The 25911-nt window shown below is 43.6% G+C and overlaps 2 protein-coding genes and 1 long non-coding RNA gene across 3 annotated transcripts; all 3 read left to right on the top strand.

The window, feature by feature from the left end:
* Positions 1–2470: 2470 nt before the first annotated feature.
* On the top strand, positions 2471–3761 carry LOC128492187 (neuropeptide Y receptor type 1-like). Its single transcript, XM_053464653.1, has one exon. It carries the CDS (start codon positions 2497–2499, stop codon positions 3607–3609), a length of 1113 nt encoding a protein of 370 aa, XP_053320628.1. The 5' UTR covers positions 2471–2496; the 3' UTR covers positions 3610–3761.
* Positions 3762–13097: 9336 nt separating this feature from the next.
* PURB (purine rich element binding protein B) lies at positions 13098–14493 on the top strand. Its single transcript, XM_053464660.1, has one exon. The coding sequence runs from the start codon at positions 13307–13309 to the stop codon at positions 14285–14287; it is 981 nt and encodes a 326-aa protein (XP_053320635.1). The 5' UTR covers positions 13098–13306; the 3' UTR covers positions 14288–14493.
* A 306-nt stretch (positions 14494–14799) lies between these two features.
* Positions 14800–17965, top strand: LOC128492202 (uncharacterized). The gene is made up of 2 exons (XR_008354069.1): positions 14800–16826; positions 16883–17965. It is a non-coding gene; the product is annotated as an uncharacterized LOC128492202 (long non-coding RNA).
* The last annotated feature ends 7946 nt before the right edge of the window (positions 17966–25911 follow it).

The raw sequence follows: 25911 nt of genomic DNA on the forward strand, positions 1-25911 counted from the left end.
AAAATAATTCCGTGTGTGAATAGGAATACAGGGGACATGTAGCCATTGTGTAAATGCAGTGACCAGGAGTAGGAAAGATGCAGTGCCAGCAGTGCAGTGTGCCTGTGCAGTGCTGTGAAACAGATGCAGTAATAGTTCAGTATGCATGCACACGAATGGCAGAGATGCAGTGACCCTGCAGTGGGTGTGCACAGGGCCGTGGGGTGAGAGAAGGATTTGGAATAATTTGTTTTCTGTTGCTGGCAGATTCCAGATAAAAAGAATTCGGTTTCCTAGCAACAGCAGCTCATTCCCCATAATGAGTCCGTCCGTCTGCTGAGATCTCTTCATTTCACCCGCACAGGCTGTGAGATTTTCTCCCGTGAACCTAATCTCCTGTGGGTTTGGGGGGCTGCACCGGCACGGGTCCATCACTCCACAGAGCCCCCCTCTCCATCACATGCCTCTGGCAAAGGAGCGCTGCGAGTCACAAGGAGCCAGTGAGTGGGAGTGAGGGGGAGAGCTAGGGACTGGGAAAATGGTGAAGGAGTGGGAGAGGAAGGGAGAGTGGGTGTGGGGGTGAAGGGGTCAGGGACAGAGGCTGGGGCAGGACGTCTAAAGAGAGACCGTAAGGAAGTGGGAGGGCGTGATATCATGATACAGAAGAACACCCTAAGAGGAAAGGGACCAGTAGAGAGGTGATGCCAAAAGATTGGAGGCAGAGTCAAGAGTAAGGAGCAGAGTGAGGAAAGAGGGGTGGAGGAAGAGAGGGAGATAGCAGGATCCTCACAGTGTGCAGACATCTGACAGGTCTCTCCTCCCACCATCTCTCACTGCTCCTCACTATCCTCTCTGGACACCCACCACCTGCATGCTGATACTCTACTGTAAGTGACACGTAAGTGACCCCTGTTGCCCTGTGTCTCCTGTCCTGTGGGTGGGCTGTAGCTGGAACATGCTCTTCTCAGAGGTGCAGCTCTTTTGGCTGTGAGAACCCAGAGATCATGCAGTCACAAGTAAGACAGGTAGTCCTCACCTGTCTGAGACCTCCACATCCCCTGCCTGAGGAATAGAGTAGTCCTTCTCCCAGTTTACTCTGTTACTGCCTTGGGGGCTGAAATTGCCCAAAAGCTACTAATGCATATGGATTCTGAATCTGCTTTTCCTGTTAACTGCCATGGCTGCTCCTGGAAAATGCAGGGTCTGTGAAGCCTCAATATGCTCCCTATGTGCATCAATCCCTGATATTATAATGTACCTCCTGCCTATGGCATCCAGATTCATGCAACCTTTTACAGCACAGAAGTCCACCTTTTCTTGCCCAGCATAGCCTTTCCCTAACATGGTATTGGGATTTTTGGGGTCCTTCTGTTTATGATGTGTTTGTATCCCTCTGAGGTGTTTTCAACTTCTTTTACTGTATTTGCCACGCGCAGGGGGGCAATTTCCTCACTGTAGGAGATGCAAATGCAAATGTAGATCAAGACTTACTGACATTAATCCAGCAGTCCTGGTCCTTCTCTGATAGAGCCAGCACTGCTGTTTCCATCGTTTCGTGGTAGAAAATCTACACATTTCTTATGACACTCAACCAGGGATGGCTAAAATATAGCTCCCATCATACACAACCACAGACAATGATGAGAATTGTAGCTCGACCGGCCTTATATAAAAATCATTAATGACTCGTTTTAACTGGAAGATATTTCTGAGCATATTTACTGATGAAACAGTCTAGGAATAGCCAGAACAAGTGGGAATATTAACCTCCTCCTCACTGTGAGTGAAGTCTTACAGCTTTGATGTTATTGCTAATTTGTGAAGTGCTAAAGTGGGTTGTCTGCCCAGCTCAGAAGATTAGAACCTCTTTGGGGCAGAAAATGTAAGATTTATAACCGCAAACACCCACCTATATTTCAATTAAAACTGATGGATGAATATGTTCTCCGGCATCTAAATTACCTGTAACTCTGGGGTTTGTATAACATTCTGAAAATTACAATAAAAGAGAAGAATGTAGGGCTATTCTAGATCATCTGGAGAACATATGACTAGCAGATTCTAAACAATCCCAATCATGTCCTTGCTCCCATTTTGTGCCGTGTTAGTTAGAATTGATTTATTAAGCTAAAGCAAGAGTTCACCTATCCTTGATTGGCAGGTGCAGAGAACGGGTCTGATTTTCACTGTAACTAATTCAGTAGTAATACATTAAAATATACATCTAAATTGTGTTTCTTAGATTTTTGATTCTTGTGTTATGTCTTAACATCTGCTTTGAGACTACAGCTATGACAGTTAATTAAAATATTTCAGATGAATAGGATTGCAATGATAAATTGCTTAATTTGTTTTCGTACACACTACATTGAACTGTACCTATAATTAGCTTTCCCTCATTAATCTTTGAATTAGCTTAGCTCACTAAACAGGACACACTGTTCATGGTAGAATCGAGGTGATGGGTCCTATCTTTTTTTTGTAGGTCCTGCCTCAGGGAAATTGTATTCTTAAAAGATGGAGGACTACCTGCGTCTTCTATACCTAAATTTGTCTGGGCGCCTGGGCCCCAACTGGGATGGTGAGGATCCTTGCACAGACTCAGTGGGCAATGTGACCTTCCTTGTTGTAGCCTACAGCGCTCTGATTGCAGTTGGTCTCATTGGAAACTCTTGTCTGGTCTTCGTCATTGTCCGTCAACGAGAGATGCGTAACGTCACCAACATTTTCATTGCCAATCTGTCCTGCTCAGACATCCTCATGGCCTTGGTGTGCCTACCTGTTACTGTCATCTACACCCTGATGAACCGTTGGATTCTGGGGGAGGCACTCTGTAAGGTGACACCTTTTGTGCAGTGCATCTCTGTCACAGTATCTGTGCTGTCACTGGTCCTTATTGCCTTGGAAAGGCACCAGCTCATAATTCATCCAACTGGTTGGAAACCTTTGCCATGGCATGCCTATCTCGCTGTTGCTGTCACCTGGGCTGTGTCCTGCTTCATCTCCTTACCATTCCTCTCCTTCAGTATCCTCACTAAACACCCATTCCAGAACCTGTCTCTGCCATTTGACCCCTTCATTGATCACTTTGTCTGCACAGACAGTTGGCCTTCTGAGAATCACCGTCTGGCTTATACTACCTGCCTCCTACTCTTCCAGTACTGCCTGCCACTGCTCCTCATTCTTTTATGCTACCTGCGCATCTTCCTGAGACTGCGCAAAAGGAGGGATGTTGTAGAGAGAGCAGGAGGTGGTGATGCAGTTGGCCGCAGAGGAGGCCATCGCAGAGTCAACATCATGCTGCTTTCCATTGTGGTGGCCTTTGGGCTTTGTTGGCTACCACTCACTGTATTCAATGCCCTCTTCGACTGGGATCACGAGAGCATCTCTGCCTGCTACCACAACCTCATATTCTCACTCTGCCACCTTTCTGCCATGGCGTCTACCTGTGTCAACCCAGTTATGTATGGCTTCCTCAACAGCAACTTCCAGAAAGAAGTGAAGACCCTGTTGCTCCGCTGCCGCTGTTCTGGGGGTAGGGACAGATATGAGAGTTTTCCCCTGTCCACAGTCAGCACTGAGGTCTCAAAAGCATCACTGCAGAGTGTCAGCAATGGAAACAATGCATGAGGCTACCCATCAGGACTATGAGATGATAGGAGTTGTTCTCGCTGTCAGGCGTTCCGCCTTACATAGTGAATTTCCAAACTCTTTCTCAAACAGGAGAGAGCGTCATCATGCTGCTTCAGTGGTGAGAACTCTGACTCAGTATCTAAAATAAATTCTTAGACGGCTCACCAGTTTGGAGAATTCTACTCCATTCCAAAGCCTGTTCCTGAAGTCACTGCCTCAACCATGATCACGATCAACTCACTTTGTCTAGACCATAACATTTGTACATACAGATTATTGTAAATCACAATGAACAAAGTCAGGATAAAAATGTGTGCAGTAGTTGTCTCACGTTTCCACATTTTGTACCCTTAGAAATCTCAAAAAATATAAATGAAGAATCTGATAATAATTGCATTAGAGCACAGGTCCAATGTTTCACTTTGTTCATTATGGGATTTGGGAGATGCATCCAATGCCTCAATAGTCATGGCTTCTGCCATGTACAACTCTGCTCCTTTATGTCTGATTGGTCACGCTAAATTGATGAACTTTACCTAAGTCTTTAAAACCCTGAATTTCAGTTACACCTTTTACATAAAAATACAAGGCATTTTCCATCAAAATAATTCTCCATTTAATTAATTTGCCATGTAATGTTCAAAAATGGAGTCAGGCATCTCGGCATAGCAAACAGATGGACTTGTCATTATCGGGAACATTACGCTCATGAACAACAACCTTAAATAAGATGAGAATTCCACACGGGATGGAATAGGGGAGTCTCACCCATAACTCTCGAAACACTTTAGAACTATGTTTACATGTACTCAGAGATATGTTTTATATACCTTTTTATATCCTATGACCTACTTCACTATTATCGAGTCACATCCAAGGGTATATAGGTAGGCCTAGATTGCTGTAATGTGTTAACAACAACGAGGAGGCTAGAGTGAAAAGAATAATGGCACTGCCTATAGCTGCAGTGTATACATTTGGCATGATGTACAACTGAGTGTGTTTCTGTATGTTTGAAGGGGAGGCTGGTACTACCTATGATGTGATTAAGTATTGTATCTGTATGTATGGCAGCCTGACTGGTTCTGTAGCTGCCTGTACTGTTTCAGTGTATTATTTATATGATGACGCTGTATGTGTAGGGGGCTTTAGTCTCCTCTATAGGAATGGATTGGCACTGCTGCCTGAGCTATTCCTATGCTGTCTTTACACCGTAACAGTATGTGAGGTAGGCTGGCACTGCTCTCACTGTATATTTGCTATAGGTAGACATAATGTTGTGTGTGTTGGCAGACGTTGGCATTCCTGCTGTCTGCACTGTACCTGTGCTTGGTATACATATTATTATTTAGCTCTGTGTATGAGTGGGGAGGACTGGCTCGGTCCTCGCAGTAACTATACCTTCTAGGTGCAGGTGGCCACCGTGTTGGACATTAGGAAGTAATGGCACGTACAGCAGTCCAGATGTCTATTTTATTGTCAGTATTTATGCAAAGCTTTTGTTTCATTTATATGTATAAATTAATGTATATAAATATAGTATACACAGAGAGAGCTAAGCATGGATATTTTATATGCCCTTCACTGATACTGCTTTATGTCTACAGAAATAAAGTTATACGTTGAAGTTGTGTCAACGGATTCACTCTGGTTTGTGCCGCGAGTGTGAGCATTGCTTGATGATCTTTACTTGAACGATTCACTAACAATGTTACATTGAATTGGAGGAATGTATCCTAAGTGGGCTTGGAGTAACCATTAAACTACCTAGGCTACTTTATCGGTCCTATGGCAGTCCTGCCTTGTATGTCAAGCAGCATATTCTCAACATTTATATGTGGGATACGGGTTCATGTGAATTTAGGACACTGCCTATCTAGGCCCTCATGGAATACAAGAGCGGACCTGCCACCAGAAGTAATAGAAACATAGAATTTGTCTGCCTGTTTTCCTGCCGTAAAGACTCAAACCCTAATCAGTTCTTGGTCTTGTCTTAGAATCAGAATTACCACGTGCCTATCCCATGCAGAGTGGCTACTCCACTTATCCACCACACTCTCAGTAAAGTAAAACATCCTTGTATTACGTGTAAGCTTCTGACACTCTAGTTTTAGATTATGGCCTCTTGTTCTAACATTTCTCCGGACACGTTATTGCATTGTCTGCTTACCTTTAAGTCCTCAGAAAGAATTACTCTCCAGCCCCTCTACTGCTTTTGCTGACAAAGAAGTACTGCCAATGCTATATTTTGCTTTTGGATTGTTACCTCCCAAGTGCATTGTTTTATAATAACCAGTAGAACATAAAACAGCCTAGATGTTGTGTTGTCACAACACCATATGGTAATGATCGAGCTCTCTGTAATAGATTTCAGCCTATTGTGTAACTCACTGTGTTGTGGGCATTTGGGGCATTCATATAGGCTACCTCTTTTATAGAGCTTAAAAATGGGTAGGATGGAGAGATCAGATGTATGCTGGGTACCATTTTTTCTTGCAAATATAATAAAAACAGCCATATGGTGTGTGAAAATGCACAACGTGTTCTTTTTATCAGTATGACTAGCGTAGAATAGCAACATGGAAACTATGGGGTCATGTATTGCCAGTAAGATCTTGGTATCAAATGCACAAATGATCAGGCCTCCTGCATGGCTTCAGGTCGATATCCCTCCAGGGAGTGTAGCCAGGGCCGGCCTTAGGGGTGTGCGACCTGTGCGGCCGAAATATTATGTCATATTCCAGCGCTCAGCTGTAAACGCCGGCACTGCGACAGAGTCACGGAGGGTGAGGGGTGCCGAGCGGTTGCTGAAAATTTCACGAGCAATCGCTCGGCGCCCCTGCCTGGGACTTACATTAAAGCATTGTTTGTTTTTACTTTATTTAACATCCAGCGCTAGAAGACGGACACCTCCCGCTCCCACGGCAGGACTCAACAAGGTAAGTAAGAATAATGAGAAATAGGGAGAGGGGGTGAGGGGAAGGCAGAGGGGGGAGGTAGTGAGAAGGGGCAGAGGTGGTAGATAGTGAGAAAGGGGAGTTTTGTGACAAGATTTTTTTCCTTTCCTTTTTGGGGATGGGGGGGCGCCACAGGAGTAGTCCGCACAGGGCGCCGGAACACTTAAGGCCGGCTCTGAGTGTAGCTTCGGAAAAAAGAAGATTTGGGGTCCAGTGTCCATCGTGGGCCCTTAAATGGACAAAAAAGTCACTTCCTACTTAACCTTTCATTAGTCAGAGTGTCCGGCTGCGTCAATGAAACTGACCCATTCTATTGTTTACGACAAGAGTCAGGGTGTAAGTAAACATAAGTGCTTTAATGTGCAATAAAGTATCAATATGAATGCATTGAAAACGAGAAAGATTAGCAAAAGTGACGAGCTTATGAGTAAGCGCCATCTAAGGCGCAAAATCTGTTAAGCTTTATGTTTTTTTTCTCCTGTGTACAATGCTGCCATATTGGCACTTTATTACACATTCAAGCGCTTTATATGTACTTATCGGAGTGCTAAGCCCGTAGGTCTTTGGCACCTATTCCTTGCAGGTCCGTGGGTGTGCGGCTGCTAGAGGGGAGGATTACCGATGTGCAGCGTGTTTAAGGATTTCATTTTCTGGGCTAAGATAACAAAGGTAAAAGAAAATATTTCAAAACTTATTTTTAATTTGATTCTAGTAATTAGAAAATAGCGGGAGTTCCATTTAATTAAGCAGAGTTAGAAGAATTCCTGTGAAAAACTAAAATGTCAGCTTTCATTTTGTCATAAAGAAGTCAGACGTGACAGAATAAATGCTTTTCCTAGTTCTGTTTTATCCCCTAATGGGTACTTGGACCCAGCAAAAACAGACCTAACGGACCACAAAATGCTGGAATGCTACAGTTAAAGCACTTAGTGTTGGTGCTCGTTCCCTCTCTGCCCCATATATATATATATATATATATACTGTATTGGCTCGATTATAGGCCGCACATAGTGCTATGTTAAAGAAAAAAATATTTTAAAGATAAAATACACAGTTGAATAGCAAAACTGTATTTTACCTAATGAACAGGAATACAGGAATGTATTTTAACATTTTTGGTATCTATGCAGTTAGTGAGCATATGTTATATACAAATTTGGAAAGCCAATAGCCATTTTAAGCCCCCCCCCCTTAATTCATAATGCACCTTACTTATAGATATGCCACTCTGCTCCCCAGATATGCTTTATGCCCTCCTAGATATGCCGGCAGCAGCGTAGGTTGTCACACAGAAGTTCACCGACTGCCAGAGGGGAGGATACAGGTTCCCTGCAGCGCTGCAGGGAATCCTTCTCTCTGGCAGCCGGTAAACATCTGCACGTTGCGCTCAGACAACCTTCGCTACTGCTGGCACTTCCGCCGGGGCTTCTATGGTGGAGCACAGGAAGGTTATGTCATGCCGGTGCTGCGTTAAGTGCCGGCAGCAGCGGGGGTTGTCTGCATCGTGCAGATGTCCACCGGCTGCCAGAGAGGAGGATCCAGGATCTGGATCCTAACCCTGCTGCTTGCCCGCAGCAGGGCTAAATGAAAGAGTAAATTAAAAAAAGCACCTGCCCAGTGCCCGGAACTGCATGTCCCGGGTGTCGGGAAAAAAGTGCGGCCTATAATCGGGCCAATACGGTGTATATATATATATATATATATATATATATATATATATATATTCCAAAATTAGTTACCAGCACTCCTGGGACTTGGTTTCTGGTAACTAGTACTGGTAACTAATTTTGGAATTTATATACATGACTGCTCCAGTTACCAGGCACCAGGCAGAGAAATTAAGGCTGGTGTGCAATTGTACACTTTGGACTTTATATATATATATATATATATATATATATATATATATATATATATATATGTCCTCCTTTCCACACATCCCCCTCCTCCCTCCAGGTTTTATACCCCACATGCACCTACACGAATGGTCTCCACGGTAACTGTGTAATAATATACACCAGCAAGTGTGCAGCCTTGTAACTCAGCGGCCTTTGCTTTTTATATAATCTCCTTGTACCGTGTTAACAAAACGGAATGTGTCCTTGCCGATTTATATCTTTGGATGTAGAAGGCTTCTCTGCCCACACATCTCTCTGAACATGCACGGCTCTGCAATGCAGCATGCTGCTCTGCCATATGTGAAATCTTCGTCTTTGTGCCGCAAACCACATCTCTAATAAAACAGAGAGACAAACAGGAGTTACAAAAGAGCTTAATGGTAAGGTATGTATTTTTGCAGATGATACAAAGGTCTGCGCCGGGGTAGACATTCCTGGTGGAACAAGCAAAACGGCAAGTGATTCAAATAAATGAGAAGAATGGGTGAGAGCCAGCTGCAGTTTAATGTTGATAAATGTAAAATAATGCAGTTGGGATGGAAAAATTCCAAGGCAACTTATAGCATTGGGGACGCTGCATGTCAGTGTCAAAGGAAAAGAGTAATTATTTCTGATGACTTAAAGGTAAGCAGGCAATATGACAAAGCACCACAAAAAGCAAGCAGGGTGCTGGGTTGTACCGCTGGGGGCATTAGTGGGAGAAAGAGGAAGGTGGTTCTGCCAGATCTCTGGTCAAACCTAGAGTATTGCATACAGTTCTGAGACTCATTTCTAGAAGGATATTAAGATTTTGGAGAGAGTTCAGAGGAGGGCTACCAAAATGGCGAACGGTTTGCAGGAGAAGAATTAGCAGGAAACACTGGGGAACTCAATCAGTATAGCTTGGAGAAAAGAAGTGAGTGTCAGGAACTGGGTCCATACAGACGACTGTAATGACCCAGAGCGCCAAGGATGGAGAAATGCAGGGATTCCACATGCAGAAGCGGAGTCACAGGATAGGGCCTTGTGCAGGGTGACTGCACTCACCCGGGTGGTGAGCATCTAGGGTTGTGCAGCCACATACCAGCGCCCTGACACAGCAGTGGATGATGACAGAACAGAGCAGAACTTGGACATATCCTGCAGGCACCCTGGAGCAGGCATGAGACATAGCACTAGACTCATGTGCGGGATGCTGCAGGCTGGGAGTAGGGAAGCTAAGCAGAGTAACAGCAGAAACATAGCATGCAAGAAGGACAGAGCGAGCAAGGGACAGGGAGACCGAGCAAGTAACATAACCAGACAAGACATACATGATACAGGGAACAACAAAGGACAGAGCAAAGAACACAGGGGATGGAGTGAGGAGCCAGAATCCTCGGACGCTTCTCCTTAAAGCAAGGATAGGACAACTTAACTGGGACACGGGGAGACAAGAGAGGAACCGAAATCCTCAGATATTTCAGGGTAGCAGGGCAAAGGTACACAAAATACAGACGCACATGGATACAGGACTAGCCTAGGACTATAAAATAAAAATTGGAGATTCCGTCACATCATATGGCCATAGTATGCTTAGCCCACTACTACGCCAAAGGACTCCAAAATTCAGAGTCACTAATAAGCTGAAACCAAACATCTACAACCAGATGGTCAGAGCTTTAGATGTAAGGTAAATATGTTTTTACTGAGGGAGTGGGATAGTTATAAAGCTATCCTGAACATAAGACAAGATTAAGGACTCACGAAGACCTGAGTCTTACATAAGGAAAAATGGGCAGACTAAACGCGTTCTTATCTACCATCAAATTCTAGGTCATGAATGTATCAGTTTGGTAGTTATAAGGGCAAATCCATTGTGCCGGTCACTCTCAGGAACCTGGTAAGTTTTCTCAGCCATCTTTTACTTTACTAAGAGGGTAGTACATAATGTGCCTGCCTAAATGGTTAAACCATAAATTGATCACAAATCCATGGGATTGGCATGAAAATTCCATTACAGGGCCAGTCTATTCTGCCTCTGCCCTCCCCATTGTAGGCAAAGGGTCCATACCTGGATACCAATGTCCGTGAGAAGACTTGTGGTTGTCATTATTACTTATGGGGACATTTACATAGTTTAATGTGGTTAAAGTCAACATTCAGAAAGTAAACTTTAAGTCCATGTGAGTTAGGTCCCTAATATACAATGAACTATATACCAGCATATAGAAAGGGGAGGGTAGAGATAAAGGATAAAGTAGAAGTGAGTGTGTGTATATGTAAAGGGTAGTTAGTGTATATGTATGGGTAAGGGAGAGGGCATGTGTGTATATTTATGGGTATTTTTTTATTAAAAAAAAGCATTAAATATATACGCAAATATCTATAGTCTTAGTGTGTGTTTATATGTATGTATAGTCATCTATAGTGTGTGTTGTTGGGTAGTGTGTGTGTATTAGTGTATGGCGTATGGAATGTTACTGTATGGCATTAGTGTGACTGAGTATGTCAGTATACAGTTTGATATTGTACAGGCATACCACACGTATTTAAAACACGTGCTACCTTTTTTCAGTTATCAATGCATTTACTGCACTGCAATCATCAGGTCATTCCCACAACAAAACATAAAACGCTCAATAAATGCTCAAAAGATAAACTAACGTGATGGCCTCATGCTGTTTTGTGTCCGTTTTGTTGAAGCTAGGGTACATAAACAGGAATGGTTGTCCTGCAGCTATGTCCTTACTCGCAAATTTCCTTATACCAAATGTGCTTAAAGCAGGGTATGTCTATGTATATGTGTATGGTGTTAGCATGTGGTGTTAGCGTGTGTGAGCATATGATCTTAGCATGTCTGTGTCAGCATATGGCGAGTCTACTGTTAATGGTGCCTGGGAGATAAAGAGCAGCAGGAGAATGTTTATGTGTGTGTGTAAGCATAAAATGTTAGAATGAGTGGGTGTTAGAGCAAGTTTGTGTGTTAGAATGTATGCTAGTTATGGGGGGGCACAGGAGAAATACTTCTCTTCTAAAGATGTATTATTTTTTTTATTCAGAGCACAATTCAAAAAACATCACGCTAAACAAGTTTTTGCACAAAACTGCATTAAAGTTAACTGAATGGCCAACCTCGTCTCTATTACACAAGGCAGTATCAAAATAAATCGTTACATTTGTCACAGCAGCGGATTCTGTTCTTGTGTTGCTGCATAGACACTTAAAAGCATAATGGACGTTCATGCATACACACACATCACACATATGCACCACAGGCATGACCACATTAATACAGACATAAATACACACACTGACGGGGGGGCACGACAAGTGTTAGTGTACTGGACCCCACCTGCTTGGCCACGGGGAAGCGCTCAGCGGGGTCACATAACGTGCATTACATGACCCCACATGGAGGCTCCTGCCTCGGACGTACCTCTAGGCCGGAGCGGCAGGCCGTTCTTCCTCAGGCCCAACATGCTGAGTCTGAGTGCTGGAATCTGATATCATGGGATGGAACCGTTTGGTTATCACAGCTGGTGAGACGCTACACAGCATTCTTCTTATTAAGGTGGACGACTCGTCTACAGGTCAAAAAACTGACAGAATTCTCATAACTTCATTGATGCTTAATGAATGTGTTTAACTTTCCTCATTAACATGGATCATTGAGACCGTGATACCTTCTTGGACACTCATCTAAGAATCTTCGCCATGTTTCCGCGGGTTGACTAGATATACTAGATACTCCATACCCTCCACTAATGCATAATCACCAGGCTGTAACAGTATCAAAACACACATGTGATTGACAAAACTGACTGAAACACAAATGTCAACCGTTACACGAAGTGAAGTGTAGGTGCCAAAAAGTATTTTACAGCTTGGAAAAGGATCTTCTGACCTTTAAAGGTCACAACCATCAAACATATAGTGCATGGTTCCCTCTCTTAAACGGGCAAATCTGTATAGTAGGGCAAATCATCACAGATGCCACAGTCTAATGGAATTATATATATACATTATATATTTATGTGCGGATCTCTATATATTTATAAATAGAGTTGGGATCATGAAATGTTTTTGTTCTTCCCTCTGATGCATTTTCTTAAACAAGAAGGTTTTTTTTTAACCTTTATCTCGATCAACACACATAAGGATGTCTTGGAAAAAAGAAATTTAATGAACGTGTGTGTGTCTTCTTCGTCAAATGTATCAGCTATGTCACCGTTTAACTATGTAACTCTTTCCTTTAGCATTTTATTCATCATATCCCCCCCCCACCCATAAATGTTATAAGAAAATGATTCCTGGCGGGCCGCTGGCACGCAGCCGAGCAGGACATTAGCAAGGGCCACTCCGCTGATATGAATTCATGTACCAGGATGGAGGGGAAGGACATCTGAAGGGCTTCTACCACAGAGTGAAGGTCACCATATGTATGTCTGATTATCACCTGTCCACTCTTACCGCTCTGCGTATCTGACGCATATCATCGGTGTTAGTCAGTTCCTTTGTTTCTCGCGTTTATTTATGCATTTTTTTTTAATCTTAGGGCTAGTTTGCGGCATCTTGTGCGGGGCTCGTTACCCTCAGTTAAGATGGCGGTTTACGCATCAACCAGGTTTCCCTCATTTTGTTTTTCCGGCGCACACAGGAAGAGGAGGGGAGGTTGGTCTGAGAGGCTGAGAGAGAGGGAAGAAGAGGGGAAAGCTGTGCGGAGGAGGGCAAGGAGTGTCAGAGAGCGGCAGTTAGAGAGGAGGGTGCGGGCAGGAGCCGGAGGCAGCCCGCAGGAAAGAGGAAAGGAAGCCCCGGGTCAGGGGACGGACGGAAGCTGATAGGGGCTGCGACTGAAGGTTGCCGTGTGAGGAGGAGAAGATGGCGGACGGGGATAGCGGGAGCGAGAGAGGGGGCAGCAGTGGAGGAGGAGGGGGCCCCGGCGGCTTCCAGCAACACATGTCCCGGGACCAGGAGACCCAGGAGCTGGCCTCCAAGCGGCTGGACATCCAGAACAAACGCTTCTATCTAGACGTCAAGCAGAACGCTAAGGGGCGCTTCATTAAGATCGCCGAGGTCGGGGCCGGGGGCTCTAAGAGCCGCCTCACTCTCTCCATGGCCGTGGCTGCCGAGTTCCGCGACTACTTGGGCGACTTCATCGAGCATTACGCCCAGCTGGGCCCTAGCAGCCCCGAACAGATCGCACAGTCCTCCGGAGAGGACGGCTCCGGGGCTGGGGGACCCCGACGTGCCCTTAAGAGCGAGTTCCTGGTCCGAGAGAACCGCAAGTACTACTTGGACCTGAAGGAGAACCAGCGGGGTCGCTTCCTGCGCATCCGCCAGACCATAAATCGGGGCCCCGGCTTTAGCGGTGGGGCTGGCGGCGGAGCCGGCCTGCAGAGCGGGCAGACCATTGCACTCCCAGCCCAGGGCCTCATCGAGTTCCGCGACGCCCTGGCTAAGCTAATCGACGACTACGGCGGTGAAGACGACGAGCTCGGAGTGGGGCTGGGCCCTGGCGGGGGAGGAGGAGCCGGCGGCATGTACGGAGAGTTGCCCGAGGGCACGTCCATCACCGTGGACTCCAAACGCTTCTTCTTCGATGTTGGCTGTAATAAATACGGCGTGTTCCTGCGGGTGAGCGAGGTGAAGCCCAGCTATCGCAACTCCATCACCGTGCCCCTGAAGGCCTGGGGCAAGTTTGGCGGCGCTTTCTGCCGCTATTCCGAGGAGATGAAGGAGATCCAGGAGAGGCAGCGCGAAAAGATGTACGACCGGAGAGGGCCTGGGGAAAGGGGCGGCGGCCTCAGCTCCGGGGGAGGAGGGGACGACTCGGAGACGGAAGATGTGGACGACGATTGAACGGAAAAGATGAGGCCGGAGGGGGGGGGGGATTGAGGAGAGGGAGGTCAGTAACCCACACACTCATTACAGTTATAGGAGCACATAGATGGGGGAGGGGGTCAGTAGTATCCAGGTGACGTGAAATAGGTCCATTCACTATGGTCAGCAGCCATGCATAGTACCGCAGGGTATCTGGGTAAATATCCCACAGCATGTATGAAAAACCAGTAATAGAATCCTGAGATTTGGGTGGCCAGGGATCACATTTTAAGCTTCCCGGTCACAGTCATTGCATTTTCTGGGCGCCCATATCTTAAGTTTTGGCAGAATTACAGGCGTCACGTCGGCTTGGTTACAGGGGTTACCTCTGTTGGAGAGTTATTGTTTTTTTTATGAAAGCCCATCTTTTGATGCCTCGCATATGTTTGTAAGGATTGAATATGCTTAGTGCGGTATTTACAACTGCCTACTGCTAATGCTTTCAAGGGACGGCTAGTACATCGGGGGGGGAGCGCAGTATTCTAAATGGGCAACAAATGAGGGGCTTTCATCATCTCGCCTGGAGCCGCTTACCTTCCCATATATATTGAATAGCATGATTTTCAGGAATTGCTTTGCGTTGCTCAGTCTTGTTGTTTTTATTGGGTACTCGGTATTGTTCAGACCCTCCTGTAAAAGGTGCAGTTGAGCTGACACACCTGCGTGAGTACACGCAGAATCTATTCCGTCTCTTCTTATTTCAGGGTGGTGGGGGCAGGATGGCTTAGAACTAAAATCACACCCAGCACAGAGTAACATGGTTTCATCTACGCAGAAGAGCTTGCCCCACTATCCAAGGGTGCTAAGATAGTGGAAAGGGTTAATTAAGGGATACCTCTAGCCCCTTTCCCTTGCCTCTCTCACCACCATTTCAGTTTCCTTCTGTTTTGATGGATTCGCAGTGATGCCCCCCCCCCCAGGAGAAAAGACCATCGCTTCTGTTACAGTGTGCATAATAAGACCACCCATTCCTGAAGCACAAGGAAAACCCGTCGGATCGCTTACTTAAATGCTTTTTAACACTTGCAGAGTATCAACTGACAAAGACCAGCTACCATTCCTACCAGGACAAAACTGTGATCCCGCCAATCATGGATGATTTCTGACTGACACAAATCACCTTTCTTCAAAAACCAGCATTAACAACGCAAGATTAAAGATCTTGGACTGGGGACAAAAAAACATACAATCTAAATCTGTGAATGGAAAACTCCAAAAGGAAAAGAAAACCCTCTTCTGCCAAGGAGGAGAAAGTTCACGCTCGTGCAACTGGGCACGTTTTAAATAAGATAATCTCAGGTCCATGATTATTTGTTTCAGGCTTTTTATTATTAAAAAGACCTGCATTAAAGTCTCAGTACCTCGGAGGGTGATTGGTGCCTCCAAACTGCTTACAGCAAACACCAGGATAAAATCGGTCCTAGCGGTGAGATCCCACAAGCAGTTCGCCTGATCAAGAAGACTGGGGGTGTAGGGAATCGAGAAAAAGCATGCTACCCCTAAAAATCCAGGCAATTACGTTAGAACACATATTGGATGGACTTGGTACCCTACCTGACGGTCTCATTCCCCCTGATAATGTTTGGGGGGCTCCTGTAATTCACTCTTCACCTGTACTTTTAACAAAAAAATTGCTACCAAGGTTTTAACCCATAGTGGATTGACTGCTTGCTTCCATACTATTAAGAAGAAATAAAGCTTTTTGGATCAGGGGATGCCATCTGTCTCCTCTGATCCAAAAGAATTCACATGAAGTTATAGGTTTTTTTTTTCTTTATGCATTTATATTTCTTTACTATTGAATTCCTGGAAATCCCATTGCTTGTTTATTGTGCGGTTATTCATACAGGCATTTCAGCCGTCTTTGCCGTGAAGTTATCCTGTAAAGCAGAAAGTGTATTGCGAAGACCTGCTTGGAGCGAACAGGTTCCGTGTTTCCGGTAGATAATGCCCAGGGTTTTTTTTAATTCACATAAGCTGCCTTTATATGCTTTTGCACCATATTATGACTAAATTGGGTATCATTTTTATTGTATTTATTAGACCTTTTAACACAATAACGAAGTTTTTACTGCCAGGAAGCCTCAAAGCTTTCTCGCATGCCCCCTTTTACTGCGTTCCCGACCTGGGGGGTCACAGAGTCTGTGTAATTCTATGCAGAGCAATGTTTTGCAGGCGACTGTGGAAGTGGATGGATTAAGCGCAAAGATAGCATATGCTGCTATTTATAATTCTAACCATATACCCTCTTCCCCCATTTAATTTTCTGTTGCATTTTAACTGAACTGTATGGGAGCAATAGTATTTCATGATGTTTTACCTGCATCGGTATATTGTACTGTATTTTTGTATCTGCAAGGCAGCTGTATAGTGTGTCCGGCTGTATGAAACGTGTTTTGTTTTTGCTCTTTTCCTTCGATATTCGCAGCAGATCTCGGTCTATGCAGGGTTTTGTTGCAGATCGTTGCTTCCTTGCTATTATTTTTTTTTTTGCCTGTTAATAAGAAATGAGTGGCATGTATTGCTCCAAAAAACTCTGCACATAATGAGCACATGTGATGTAGGCCCAGACAGGGCACAGCTGAATATATATATATTTGATATACTGCCAGCAGTTTTGTGGGTTCTCTTAAAATTCTATCTAGACCTGCATCTTTATGCTCCGCGTGTCAGACCGTTGACACCATTTGTCATGTTATAAACTAAAAGTAGTCTGATGTGCTTCGAGATGAAGGGAGGCATGTACCCCACTTCCACATGGCATGGCAGCCTTTGTTAAAGGAACCCCCGGCTGAGCATTGCTCTGCACAGAGGGGCCAAGGAACTTGGTGGGAATGTCTTGTCCCAATAGCCATAAACTACAGCTGGGTGGATCGTTGACACCGTGCAGGGTCTTCAGCTGTGGGTTGCGAAGGGAACCTTGGCTCAGTCCTAATCCATAATAAATAGCCAACCCCCATCAGCCTTGTAGGCACTATATAATGCGTAGGGAGTTGCAAGTTTTGGGAAATCTACCTAAACAACTCTTTGTTTCTTTGATAATATTACCAAAGCTTAAATGTAACAAATGGCATGTGTTTTCCCCACTAAGAACTGAAATGGCTTAAATGTTAATAAATGTCTAATACTGCGGGACATGTGAAGTATCAGTTCTGTATCGGTTAAAGCAAATAGCTCGCGTCCCTCAGTCAGAAAATGGGTTTATTTCCCCATCATTTAGATTGACACATTGATGCTTTTATATTTAAGTAATTAAATCCATGTATGTAGATGAACTTATGTTTTATGTTTTATCTTTGCTGTTACAAAAAAAGAATAGTAGTAATGATGGCATTTAGTATGTTAATTAATCGCAGAACCCCCCAGATAATCTCAGTATCTTGAATGTAATGTCTCGGCACAGGTATGCACAGAGAGAAGAAAGACAGGTCAAATCTATAAAAAAATCATTTTTTTCCCTCCCAGGCTGAAACTCCTCTCCTTTAGTGGTATGGTTTAGACAACACGGCCCTGGGGTTTTATCATAACACACACTGCCCTTGTACGCAGCTAACCCATAGTATCAAATACTTGTATAAAAAAAAATCATAAACTCAGATGTTATCTGTAAATGTTGTATAGCCTCTTAAAAAAAATATATATCTGTATATAAATATACAGGGGTGGTAGAAGTCTGAATGTTTTTTGCTTATTGGACTCCTGTAGGTTTTTCTAAGGCTCATTGAATTCCTTCCAGTAACTCGCAGGTGATCAGCTCCCTATAGTGTAGAAGCAGCTGAAGCGGAGTGTATTCTACATCTTCCTCGATGCCTAACTTTTTTGGCAAAAAAATGTCCATTGTAACTCAAACTGCTCCACATGTTCAGCATTTATCTCGGGTTCACAAATATGTGTTGTTTGCCAATATTTGAAAAAATCCTGACCGCAACTTCACACAAAAGATCCTTTTAGACTTCATTTTAACCATTTTTTAAGTGTTCGCTATGATCACTCTTTACAGTACCAGAATACATTGCTCTGCAAAGCTTCCAATTTGGCAGCGGAAGGGTTAGCCTGTTGACGAAAGCAATGCTTACACTGCAGGGGTAAATCGTCGGGCCGTCTACATTCAGACTCTGGTTCAGTCAAAAATGGATTTTAAGTGATTTGGATGGGATTTTCCATTTCTCCTAGTTATCTGACAATGTGCTTTGCTGGACTGTAATGTTTTGTTAACCTGGCTGCAGAACATCACGCAGAATCTTATTCTAACTGTGGGTGTATAGACTTCTAGAACATGTATCGGTTTCATTGTTGAACTTGGAAGTGGAAACTTCTGTGCATGAAGATGAGTAGCAATTTCACTCTAGCCCAGTTTAACCGAAGTAAATCTGACCTAGGAACGAGATAATGGACCGTTGGAGAATCGTGGCAGTTTTTAGTCCAGCATTGGAGTTACGGAATCATTCATTGCAAGTGGCCCAATGCTTGTATAAGTGGCCATCTGCCACAGCGTTACTCGCGTTACTCTTTATATGAAGTGCGTAGCTCCTGTCAGATGCGCCTGCTGTTCTGGTCATAGTGTTTGGAGTTGCGGTTTGAATGCCTGGAGCAGAAATGGAACAATTTCCCAAATTGCTTCTAGGTAACCCCCCCAAATTCCTAAATTGTGGCCTTAATTGCCACTCTTCCAGATATTTGCGTGCTGTGTAGCAGATCTGGGTTGAGTGCCAGAACGTTGACCCACAAAATGCCAACTGGCACCATTAACTTAGCTCATCAGCCCTGCAAAGGTTTATATAAACGCCTGTGCAGCGCAGGCTACAAGCTTAAACGATATATACGTGTGAAAAAGTACAAAGCACATTTTAAACCGTTTTGCGTGCCAGTGAGTTTCCAAACTGCTTTGCACATCCCCTTGGCACCTAGTGGGTTAATGGCCTAGACCATTGCACGGCCAGGTTTCTTGGTTTCAGCTTTGAGCGCACGCGGAGGTTGGCATTGTGTACGGTGTTATTTGATTGCAGTTTGAGGGCACCCGTCACTTGGAGTTAACATGTAAATTATAAATGCATTTCTGCTGCAGGCATTTACTCGACGTAACCTTCAAATACGCTTTGCTGACAAAAAAAAAAAGAGAATTATATCAAGAAGTATATTTTTTCTTTAAAAAAAAAATTAAAAAGCACTTTAAATGGCAAAATTAAAGACGAAGCAGACCTTCCCACACCCTAAAGTAAAATATAATCCTTTTCTTCTTATCCCTTGAGGTTACGAAAACCTGCTGCCTGCTGACCATAGCTCCTTGGTCGATATTTCCCCAACTCTCCACGGAGATTCAGACCGGTTTACTAGCATAATCTAGCAAAAATGTTTGATGGTTATGATGCATGTTATCTGTAAACTATTGTTCTGGCTGAGATGTCTCTCCCTGTGAGAGCTGGGGAAAAAAAAGATTGTCCCCTGTCTTACCGACAACGTAGCCAGGAGCTAAAAGATGCTACTGGCTTCAGAAGAGCAGGCCTTGGATTTACCACTAACGCACGAGCGGAGAAAAGAAAACAAGGAATATCAGCAAATGCAAGACTCGGAAGTAAACTCGTGCTAGTCAGCACTCCATATAATAACAGATTTTTGCAAAACTGAGTTTTACAATCTATATATTTAAAGAAAATGTATGTTTGTAACAAATAAAGTATGCGGAAAAGTGAATGAACCCTAACTCTGTGCCTGGCCTTTGATTTGTTTGATTTTTAGGTCCTTTAACCGTTTAGTTATCAGTTCAGGGTATAAGAACCTTCGCTGTATGGACAACTCGCAAATAAGGACGTGGTTTACGGACACACGAGCGTGAGTTCATCTTTTGAGTGTTTTGTGTTGAAAAGGAGCCGATGCAGTGAAGTACACGGTTTTCGCTTTACATACATGGTGTGGACTCATCATGTATGTTAATGTGGGGTATGCCTGAAATGTGGCCGTATAAACGTTTCATATGAAAGTAAATATAGCACCAATGCAAACAATACATACGAATGATCGGTTTACCTGGGGCCGTGTCCTGCAGCAACAGAAGATAAGGAATGCTTGCGAAGCAATCTTAAAACTGGGTATTTTTCTATACTTATTATATTTATTTTGCGCAACATACAATAAATCATGCTGTCCTTCAAATCTGAGTAAATTATATAATTTTGAAAAAAATGCACAGTTTTGAATATACATTTCGCCCTATAATGTATAAAGTAATACAAATAAAATCTACACAAATGAATATGAACGGTGCACGGAGGCAACAATACTACACCAAAATACAGAATAAATGTTATAGCTTTATGATTACATATCTACAAGTCAGCGAGAGGGAACAATGCAGTCAAAACCTTGAATTACACCTTTCTTCTGGAATAGATGGCAGCTATGCCAAATATGTCAAATTGTGCCGTTGAATGAGGGCCTTGGACAGCTTGCCATCATCAAAAGCAATGGATTTCCAAGTTTATCGAGGTGTTGTAGAGGATAATGTCATGGTGGCTGTCCTCCAGGTAAAGCTCAGTAGAAGTTGGGTGATGCAGCTGGACAATAACCCTAAATATATCAAATCTACTACAGAATAACTTAAAAAAAGAAAATAGGCGTTTTCAAATGGCCCAGCTCGAGCCCTGGCCTTAAGCCAATTGATATGCTGTGGAATAACCTAATGAGAGCCATTCACACCAGACATCCTAAGAATACAGCAGAGCTTTAGCAGGTCTGTAAGGAAAATGGTCAGTTAACTTAAACCTGTCTTGGATAGTAAAGTAGCTTAAAAGGTCTCAAAAAGCAGCACATGAACAGATGAGAAACAAAGCCATTGACATCTATCACTCTGGAAGAGGTTACAAAGCCATTTCTAAGCCATTATCTACGAATGGAGAAAACTTCCCAGGAGTGGCCGGCCAACCAAAATTCCTCCACGAGAGCATCAGAGGCTCATCCAGGAGGCCATAAAAGAACCCAGACTAACATGTAAAGAAGTACAGGCCTCGCTTGCCTCAGCTGAGGTCAGTATTCACGATTCCACAATAAGAAAGAGACTGTGCAACAATTGCATCCATGGGAGAGTTGCGATAATTGATTAACCATGAGTTCTGCTCTCTACCGGAAAATCCTGAAGGAGAACGTCTGACCATCAGTTTGTGACCTAAAGCTCAAACTCAGTTGGGTTATGCAGCAGGACAATGATCCAAAAGCACACAAGCAAGCTCAACTTTGAATGGCTCAAAAGAAACAAAATGAAGGTTTGGAGTAGCCTAGTCAAAGTCCTGACTTGAGCCCAATTGAGATGCTGTGACATGACATTAAAAAGACAGTTCAAGCTCAAAAACCCTCCAGTATGGCTGAATTAAAGTAATTCTGCCAAAAAGATGGCCCAAATTCCTTCACTGTGATGTAAAAGACTCATTGTCAGTTTTCATAAACATTTGATTGCAGTTGCTGGCTCCATGGGTGGCACAACCAGGTATTTGGTTTAGTGGGATAATTACTCTTTCACGTGGGTGATATAGGTTTTACTTTCAATAATTGATATTATAATTGCAAAGCTCCAAATTATGAAGGTATTCTCCTGCAAGAAGGACTGAGGTAGCTCTGCATAACGCATAATTCATCTTCTTCTGAGGCTTACTGAGGTTGTCCCTTGATATATATCAAAGTCATGAAGTAGAAGTCACATCTCTCACCCTTTATTGGACAGGGTGTTTCAAAGGACTCTATAGGGCTCATCTTGGTTTCGAAGCTATTTTGCTATGAGCCTTTTATAGACTTCCCCCTCCAAAGCCATTTTTTATTAAGTAATTAAGCCTCAGACTGCACCTTCTGTGTCAGGTAAGAGCTTTATTTTTCTTTTTTTTCTTTTTGGAAGAATGCATATTAAAGTAATCATTGTTCCATGGTAGGGATGTCTAGGGAAGTATACTATACCTTCACAACCATGTCTATTGAAACTGAATCGTAAGTATCGTAAGGGTTTTGTTCTAATAACCATTTAATTGAATTTTGAGATGGTTACTTTTATTTGTTCATGATATCCAAGAACATGACATCTAATCTGCTAATGAGTTTGGTTACATTCTTCTTATTTACAGGAACTGAAAAGTAGGAGGGGAAGGAAGAAGCGTACACGGTCTGTACCTTTAAATAGTGAGGTTGGATAGATGAGAAGTATGCGATGCAGTAATTGGTCTGCAGCTGTCGGGAAAACTCACTTCTAGTGTAAAGGGCTATTTGCTAAAATATTTAAACAGCTGTCACTGAGGCCACCTGCCTGCCTGTCCCACAGCTGCTCATCTTGGCGCCTTGGTTGGGTTTGTGATATTCTGGGCTTGGTGCCAAAAGTGTAACATGGAGATTAGTTTGAGAACACGATGATGGTAAAATACCATCTACCTGGTCTGAAACACCAAATATTATTTAACCCCTGTATTTAGTTTGCTGTTAAAGGAGGGTGGACAAGGCCATTAAAAGTTACTTGAAGAAATAAATTACAATTGGGAGAAGCCTTCAGATCCAGATATTTTAATGCAGCCCAACCAATTAAGAACTGTAAAGTACTTTAAAATGTTTTTTTTAAAAAAAATAAATTAATTAAATGACTTAACATTAGGAAAAACAGAGTAGCAGCGCACGCCATCCATGTTCCAATCAGTGTCAGGAAAGTGTTCTCATATGATTTAATGGAAGCGATTTGGACACATGCACGCAGAGGGTTTTGTTGGCCCCCTGGCCCCTGCAAACTCTCTCATACAACATGATTGATGGTGAGTATAGCGGCTGAACACATGTGCAAGCCTAGAGAATGGGGTGCTGGGAAATCCCTCAATTTATTTCTCAATTTTCAGCCCAAGGAAATAGACCATCCAAAAAACCTATATTGCATCTTTGTGTTGACTTCAATGGGCTCTGTAGACTTGAACGGGGTGTAGAAAGGCTGTTGGGAGTACCTAAAGATATTTAGATATCATATCCCCACTTAGGTATCTTTTCTCTAAAGTAAACAGATACAATTTGCAAAATCTGTCTTTATAGCTGAGATCTTCCATTCCTTTGATTAGTCTGGTTGCCTGCCTCTGAACCATTTACAGTTCAATTATGTATTCTTGTGAAATGGTGCCAAAAATGTACTTCATACTCAAGATGTGTTCCAACTATGTTTTCATCCCACACACTTGTTAATAACCTGCTTGCTATCACAGCAACTGCCTGAAGTAGAAAGTGTATTATCCATTCTGAGATCCTTCTACCCAGAGGATTTTCCCTTTTCTCGAAGTTGAAATGTATCTGCCATTTACCTTTGGTACCAAGTGCGAGGAAATGGGAGAGGGAACTTGAAGGTTCGTTCCCTCAAAGGTCTGGAAGGGAACACTGTGAGATATCACAAAGGTGTCGAGATGCTCTAACTACCAAGAAATCTCAATGAATATTCCATAAAGATGTTATCTCATTCCTATAAAGCTCCACGCTATGTGTTGGGGAAAAGGGGGATTTGTGTCTCATATTTAATGGGGCTGTCCGCAGATACAAGGAAAATGGAAAAGGGCCTTTTAAACTAGCTTTAACCATAATGTGAACACACATTTTTATTTGCTCCAGAGTGTGCATTGTTTTGTATACGCCCAAAAGAATTGAAAGCGCAAGCTGCCTAAGCGGCGCGCTAATTGTCCATTGCTGGACATTAGTTATATAATAAGGGTCACTAAAAGGTCAGGATAGTTAAGGCATAAAGTTTTGGCGGGCTAGGCTAGCTAAATCTAATTCTAGGTTACTGGGCAGGCAGTTTATTTAGCGCAGCTGATTGGTTTATCAGCTGTGCTGCAGCACGAGGTTTGATTGGGCATTCTGTGCAGCGGGAAAAATAAGCACAGCTGATTGGTGCAGTCAGCTGTGCTTACAGCGTGAGGCAACTGTAAAATAAATAAATAGCTGCGCGCAGGGAGATTAAATTCACCTCAAGAAAAATCTTCAAGGAGCTGTTGCTGAGCAAGCGTCCCACCCCCCCTCCCTTTTGTGTTTAAATGTAAGGTATGTAATATTGTCATAGTTTTATAAGGGGTAAAGGTCGCCTCTGTGTTGAGGTGGACAGAGGCTTGGTGTTACACAATCTGGCTGAGAAAGGGGCGGATTGTATTTGGTGTATTATATATAAGACGTTATTTGGTTATTACGTTAAATGGTCTGTGTTGTTAATGCCTCTTATACCCTTTTAAATAAAGCTACGGCCAATTTTATCCAATTTACAATTCTGTGTCAGTGGTTATTTTATTGATTTGTTAGAGGTTAATATGTACATGCAATGGACAATCCCTAACCAATTCCAGAAACTCCTCAATTATGGTTTTCTTCTAGTTAAGGTACATTAGGGTAGATGCACAGGGCCTTAAAAAATCCAAAAACATCTATTCCAGGTGACTGAATTAGATGACAATAGTAGAAGAAGGGTGATTGCCGTATGGTAATTTGTAATCTTGTAATCTTGTAATCTTGATTAGTCTCTGGTATAGGCAAAGTGTCCGTACAAGGACACCAGTGCCGTGGCAAGGTTTGTGAAGGTCTGTAGAACCCAATAAATGTCCACCGTGAGCAATGTTGTTGACTACCTCTGATTTGTCTTTGACAATATTTCCCTTTTCCTATTTATATTTTCCTTTGCTTGTTTTTGTTACAAACGTTGTACATGATATATATATATATATATATATATATATATATATATATATATATATATATATATATATATATATTAATACCGTATTTGCTCGATTATAAGACGAGGTTTTTTTCAGAGCAAATGCTCTGAAAAATACCCCTCGTCTTCTAATCGGGGTCGTCTTCTAATCAGACCTCAAATAGAGGTCTGATTAGGAGACTAAGATCCAGATCCCCCGCACCGCTGCAGGGGACCTGGATCCTCCTGTCTCACCCGACCCCCCCCCCCATACACACACTTACCGGTGCTTCCTGCTTTGTTGCCGGGGCAGCGGGTTGACGTCTACGCGATGCGCGTAGACAACGTCCGCTGCAGCCGGAAGGAGGTGTGGCTAGCAGCGGGGGTTGTCTGCGTCCGTCGCATAGACCTTCCCCGACTGTCAGAGTCGGGGAAAGTATACGCGACGGACGCATACAAACCCCCGCTGCTAGCCACACCTCCTTCCGGCTGCAGCAGAAGGCGACGTCAACCCGCTGCCCCGGCTGGAAGCACCGGTAAGAGAGGGGGGAGAGCGGGGGAAGGGGGGTGAGAGAGAGAGAGGGGGGGGTGAGAGAGAGAGAGGGGGGGGGGGTGAGAGAGAGAGAGGGGGGGGGGAGAGAGAGAGAGAGAGAGAGAGAGGAGAGAGAGTGTGTTAGTTAAATGGGGTTATAGGGTGTGTGTGTGTTAAATGGGGGCATAGGGCATTTCTGGAGTGGCGTTAAGGGGGCATTTAATAGAGCACTCTGCCTCCTGAAATGCCTTATACCTCCCTATATGCCACTCTGCCCCATAATATGCCTTTTAACCCCCTAAATGGCAGAGTGGCATATAGGGGTATAAGGCATTTCTGGAGGCAGAGTGCTCTATACAATGCCTTTTAACTCCCTTAATGCCACTCTGCCTC

Source organism: Spea bombifrons, chromosome 4 (assembly GCF_027358695.1).
Source record: "Spea bombifrons isolate aSpeBom1 chromosome 4, aSpeBom1.2.pri, whole genome shotgun sequence".
Classification (NCBI taxonomy): Eukaryota; Metazoa; Chordata; class Amphibia; order Anura; family Pelobatidae; genus Spea; species Spea bombifrons.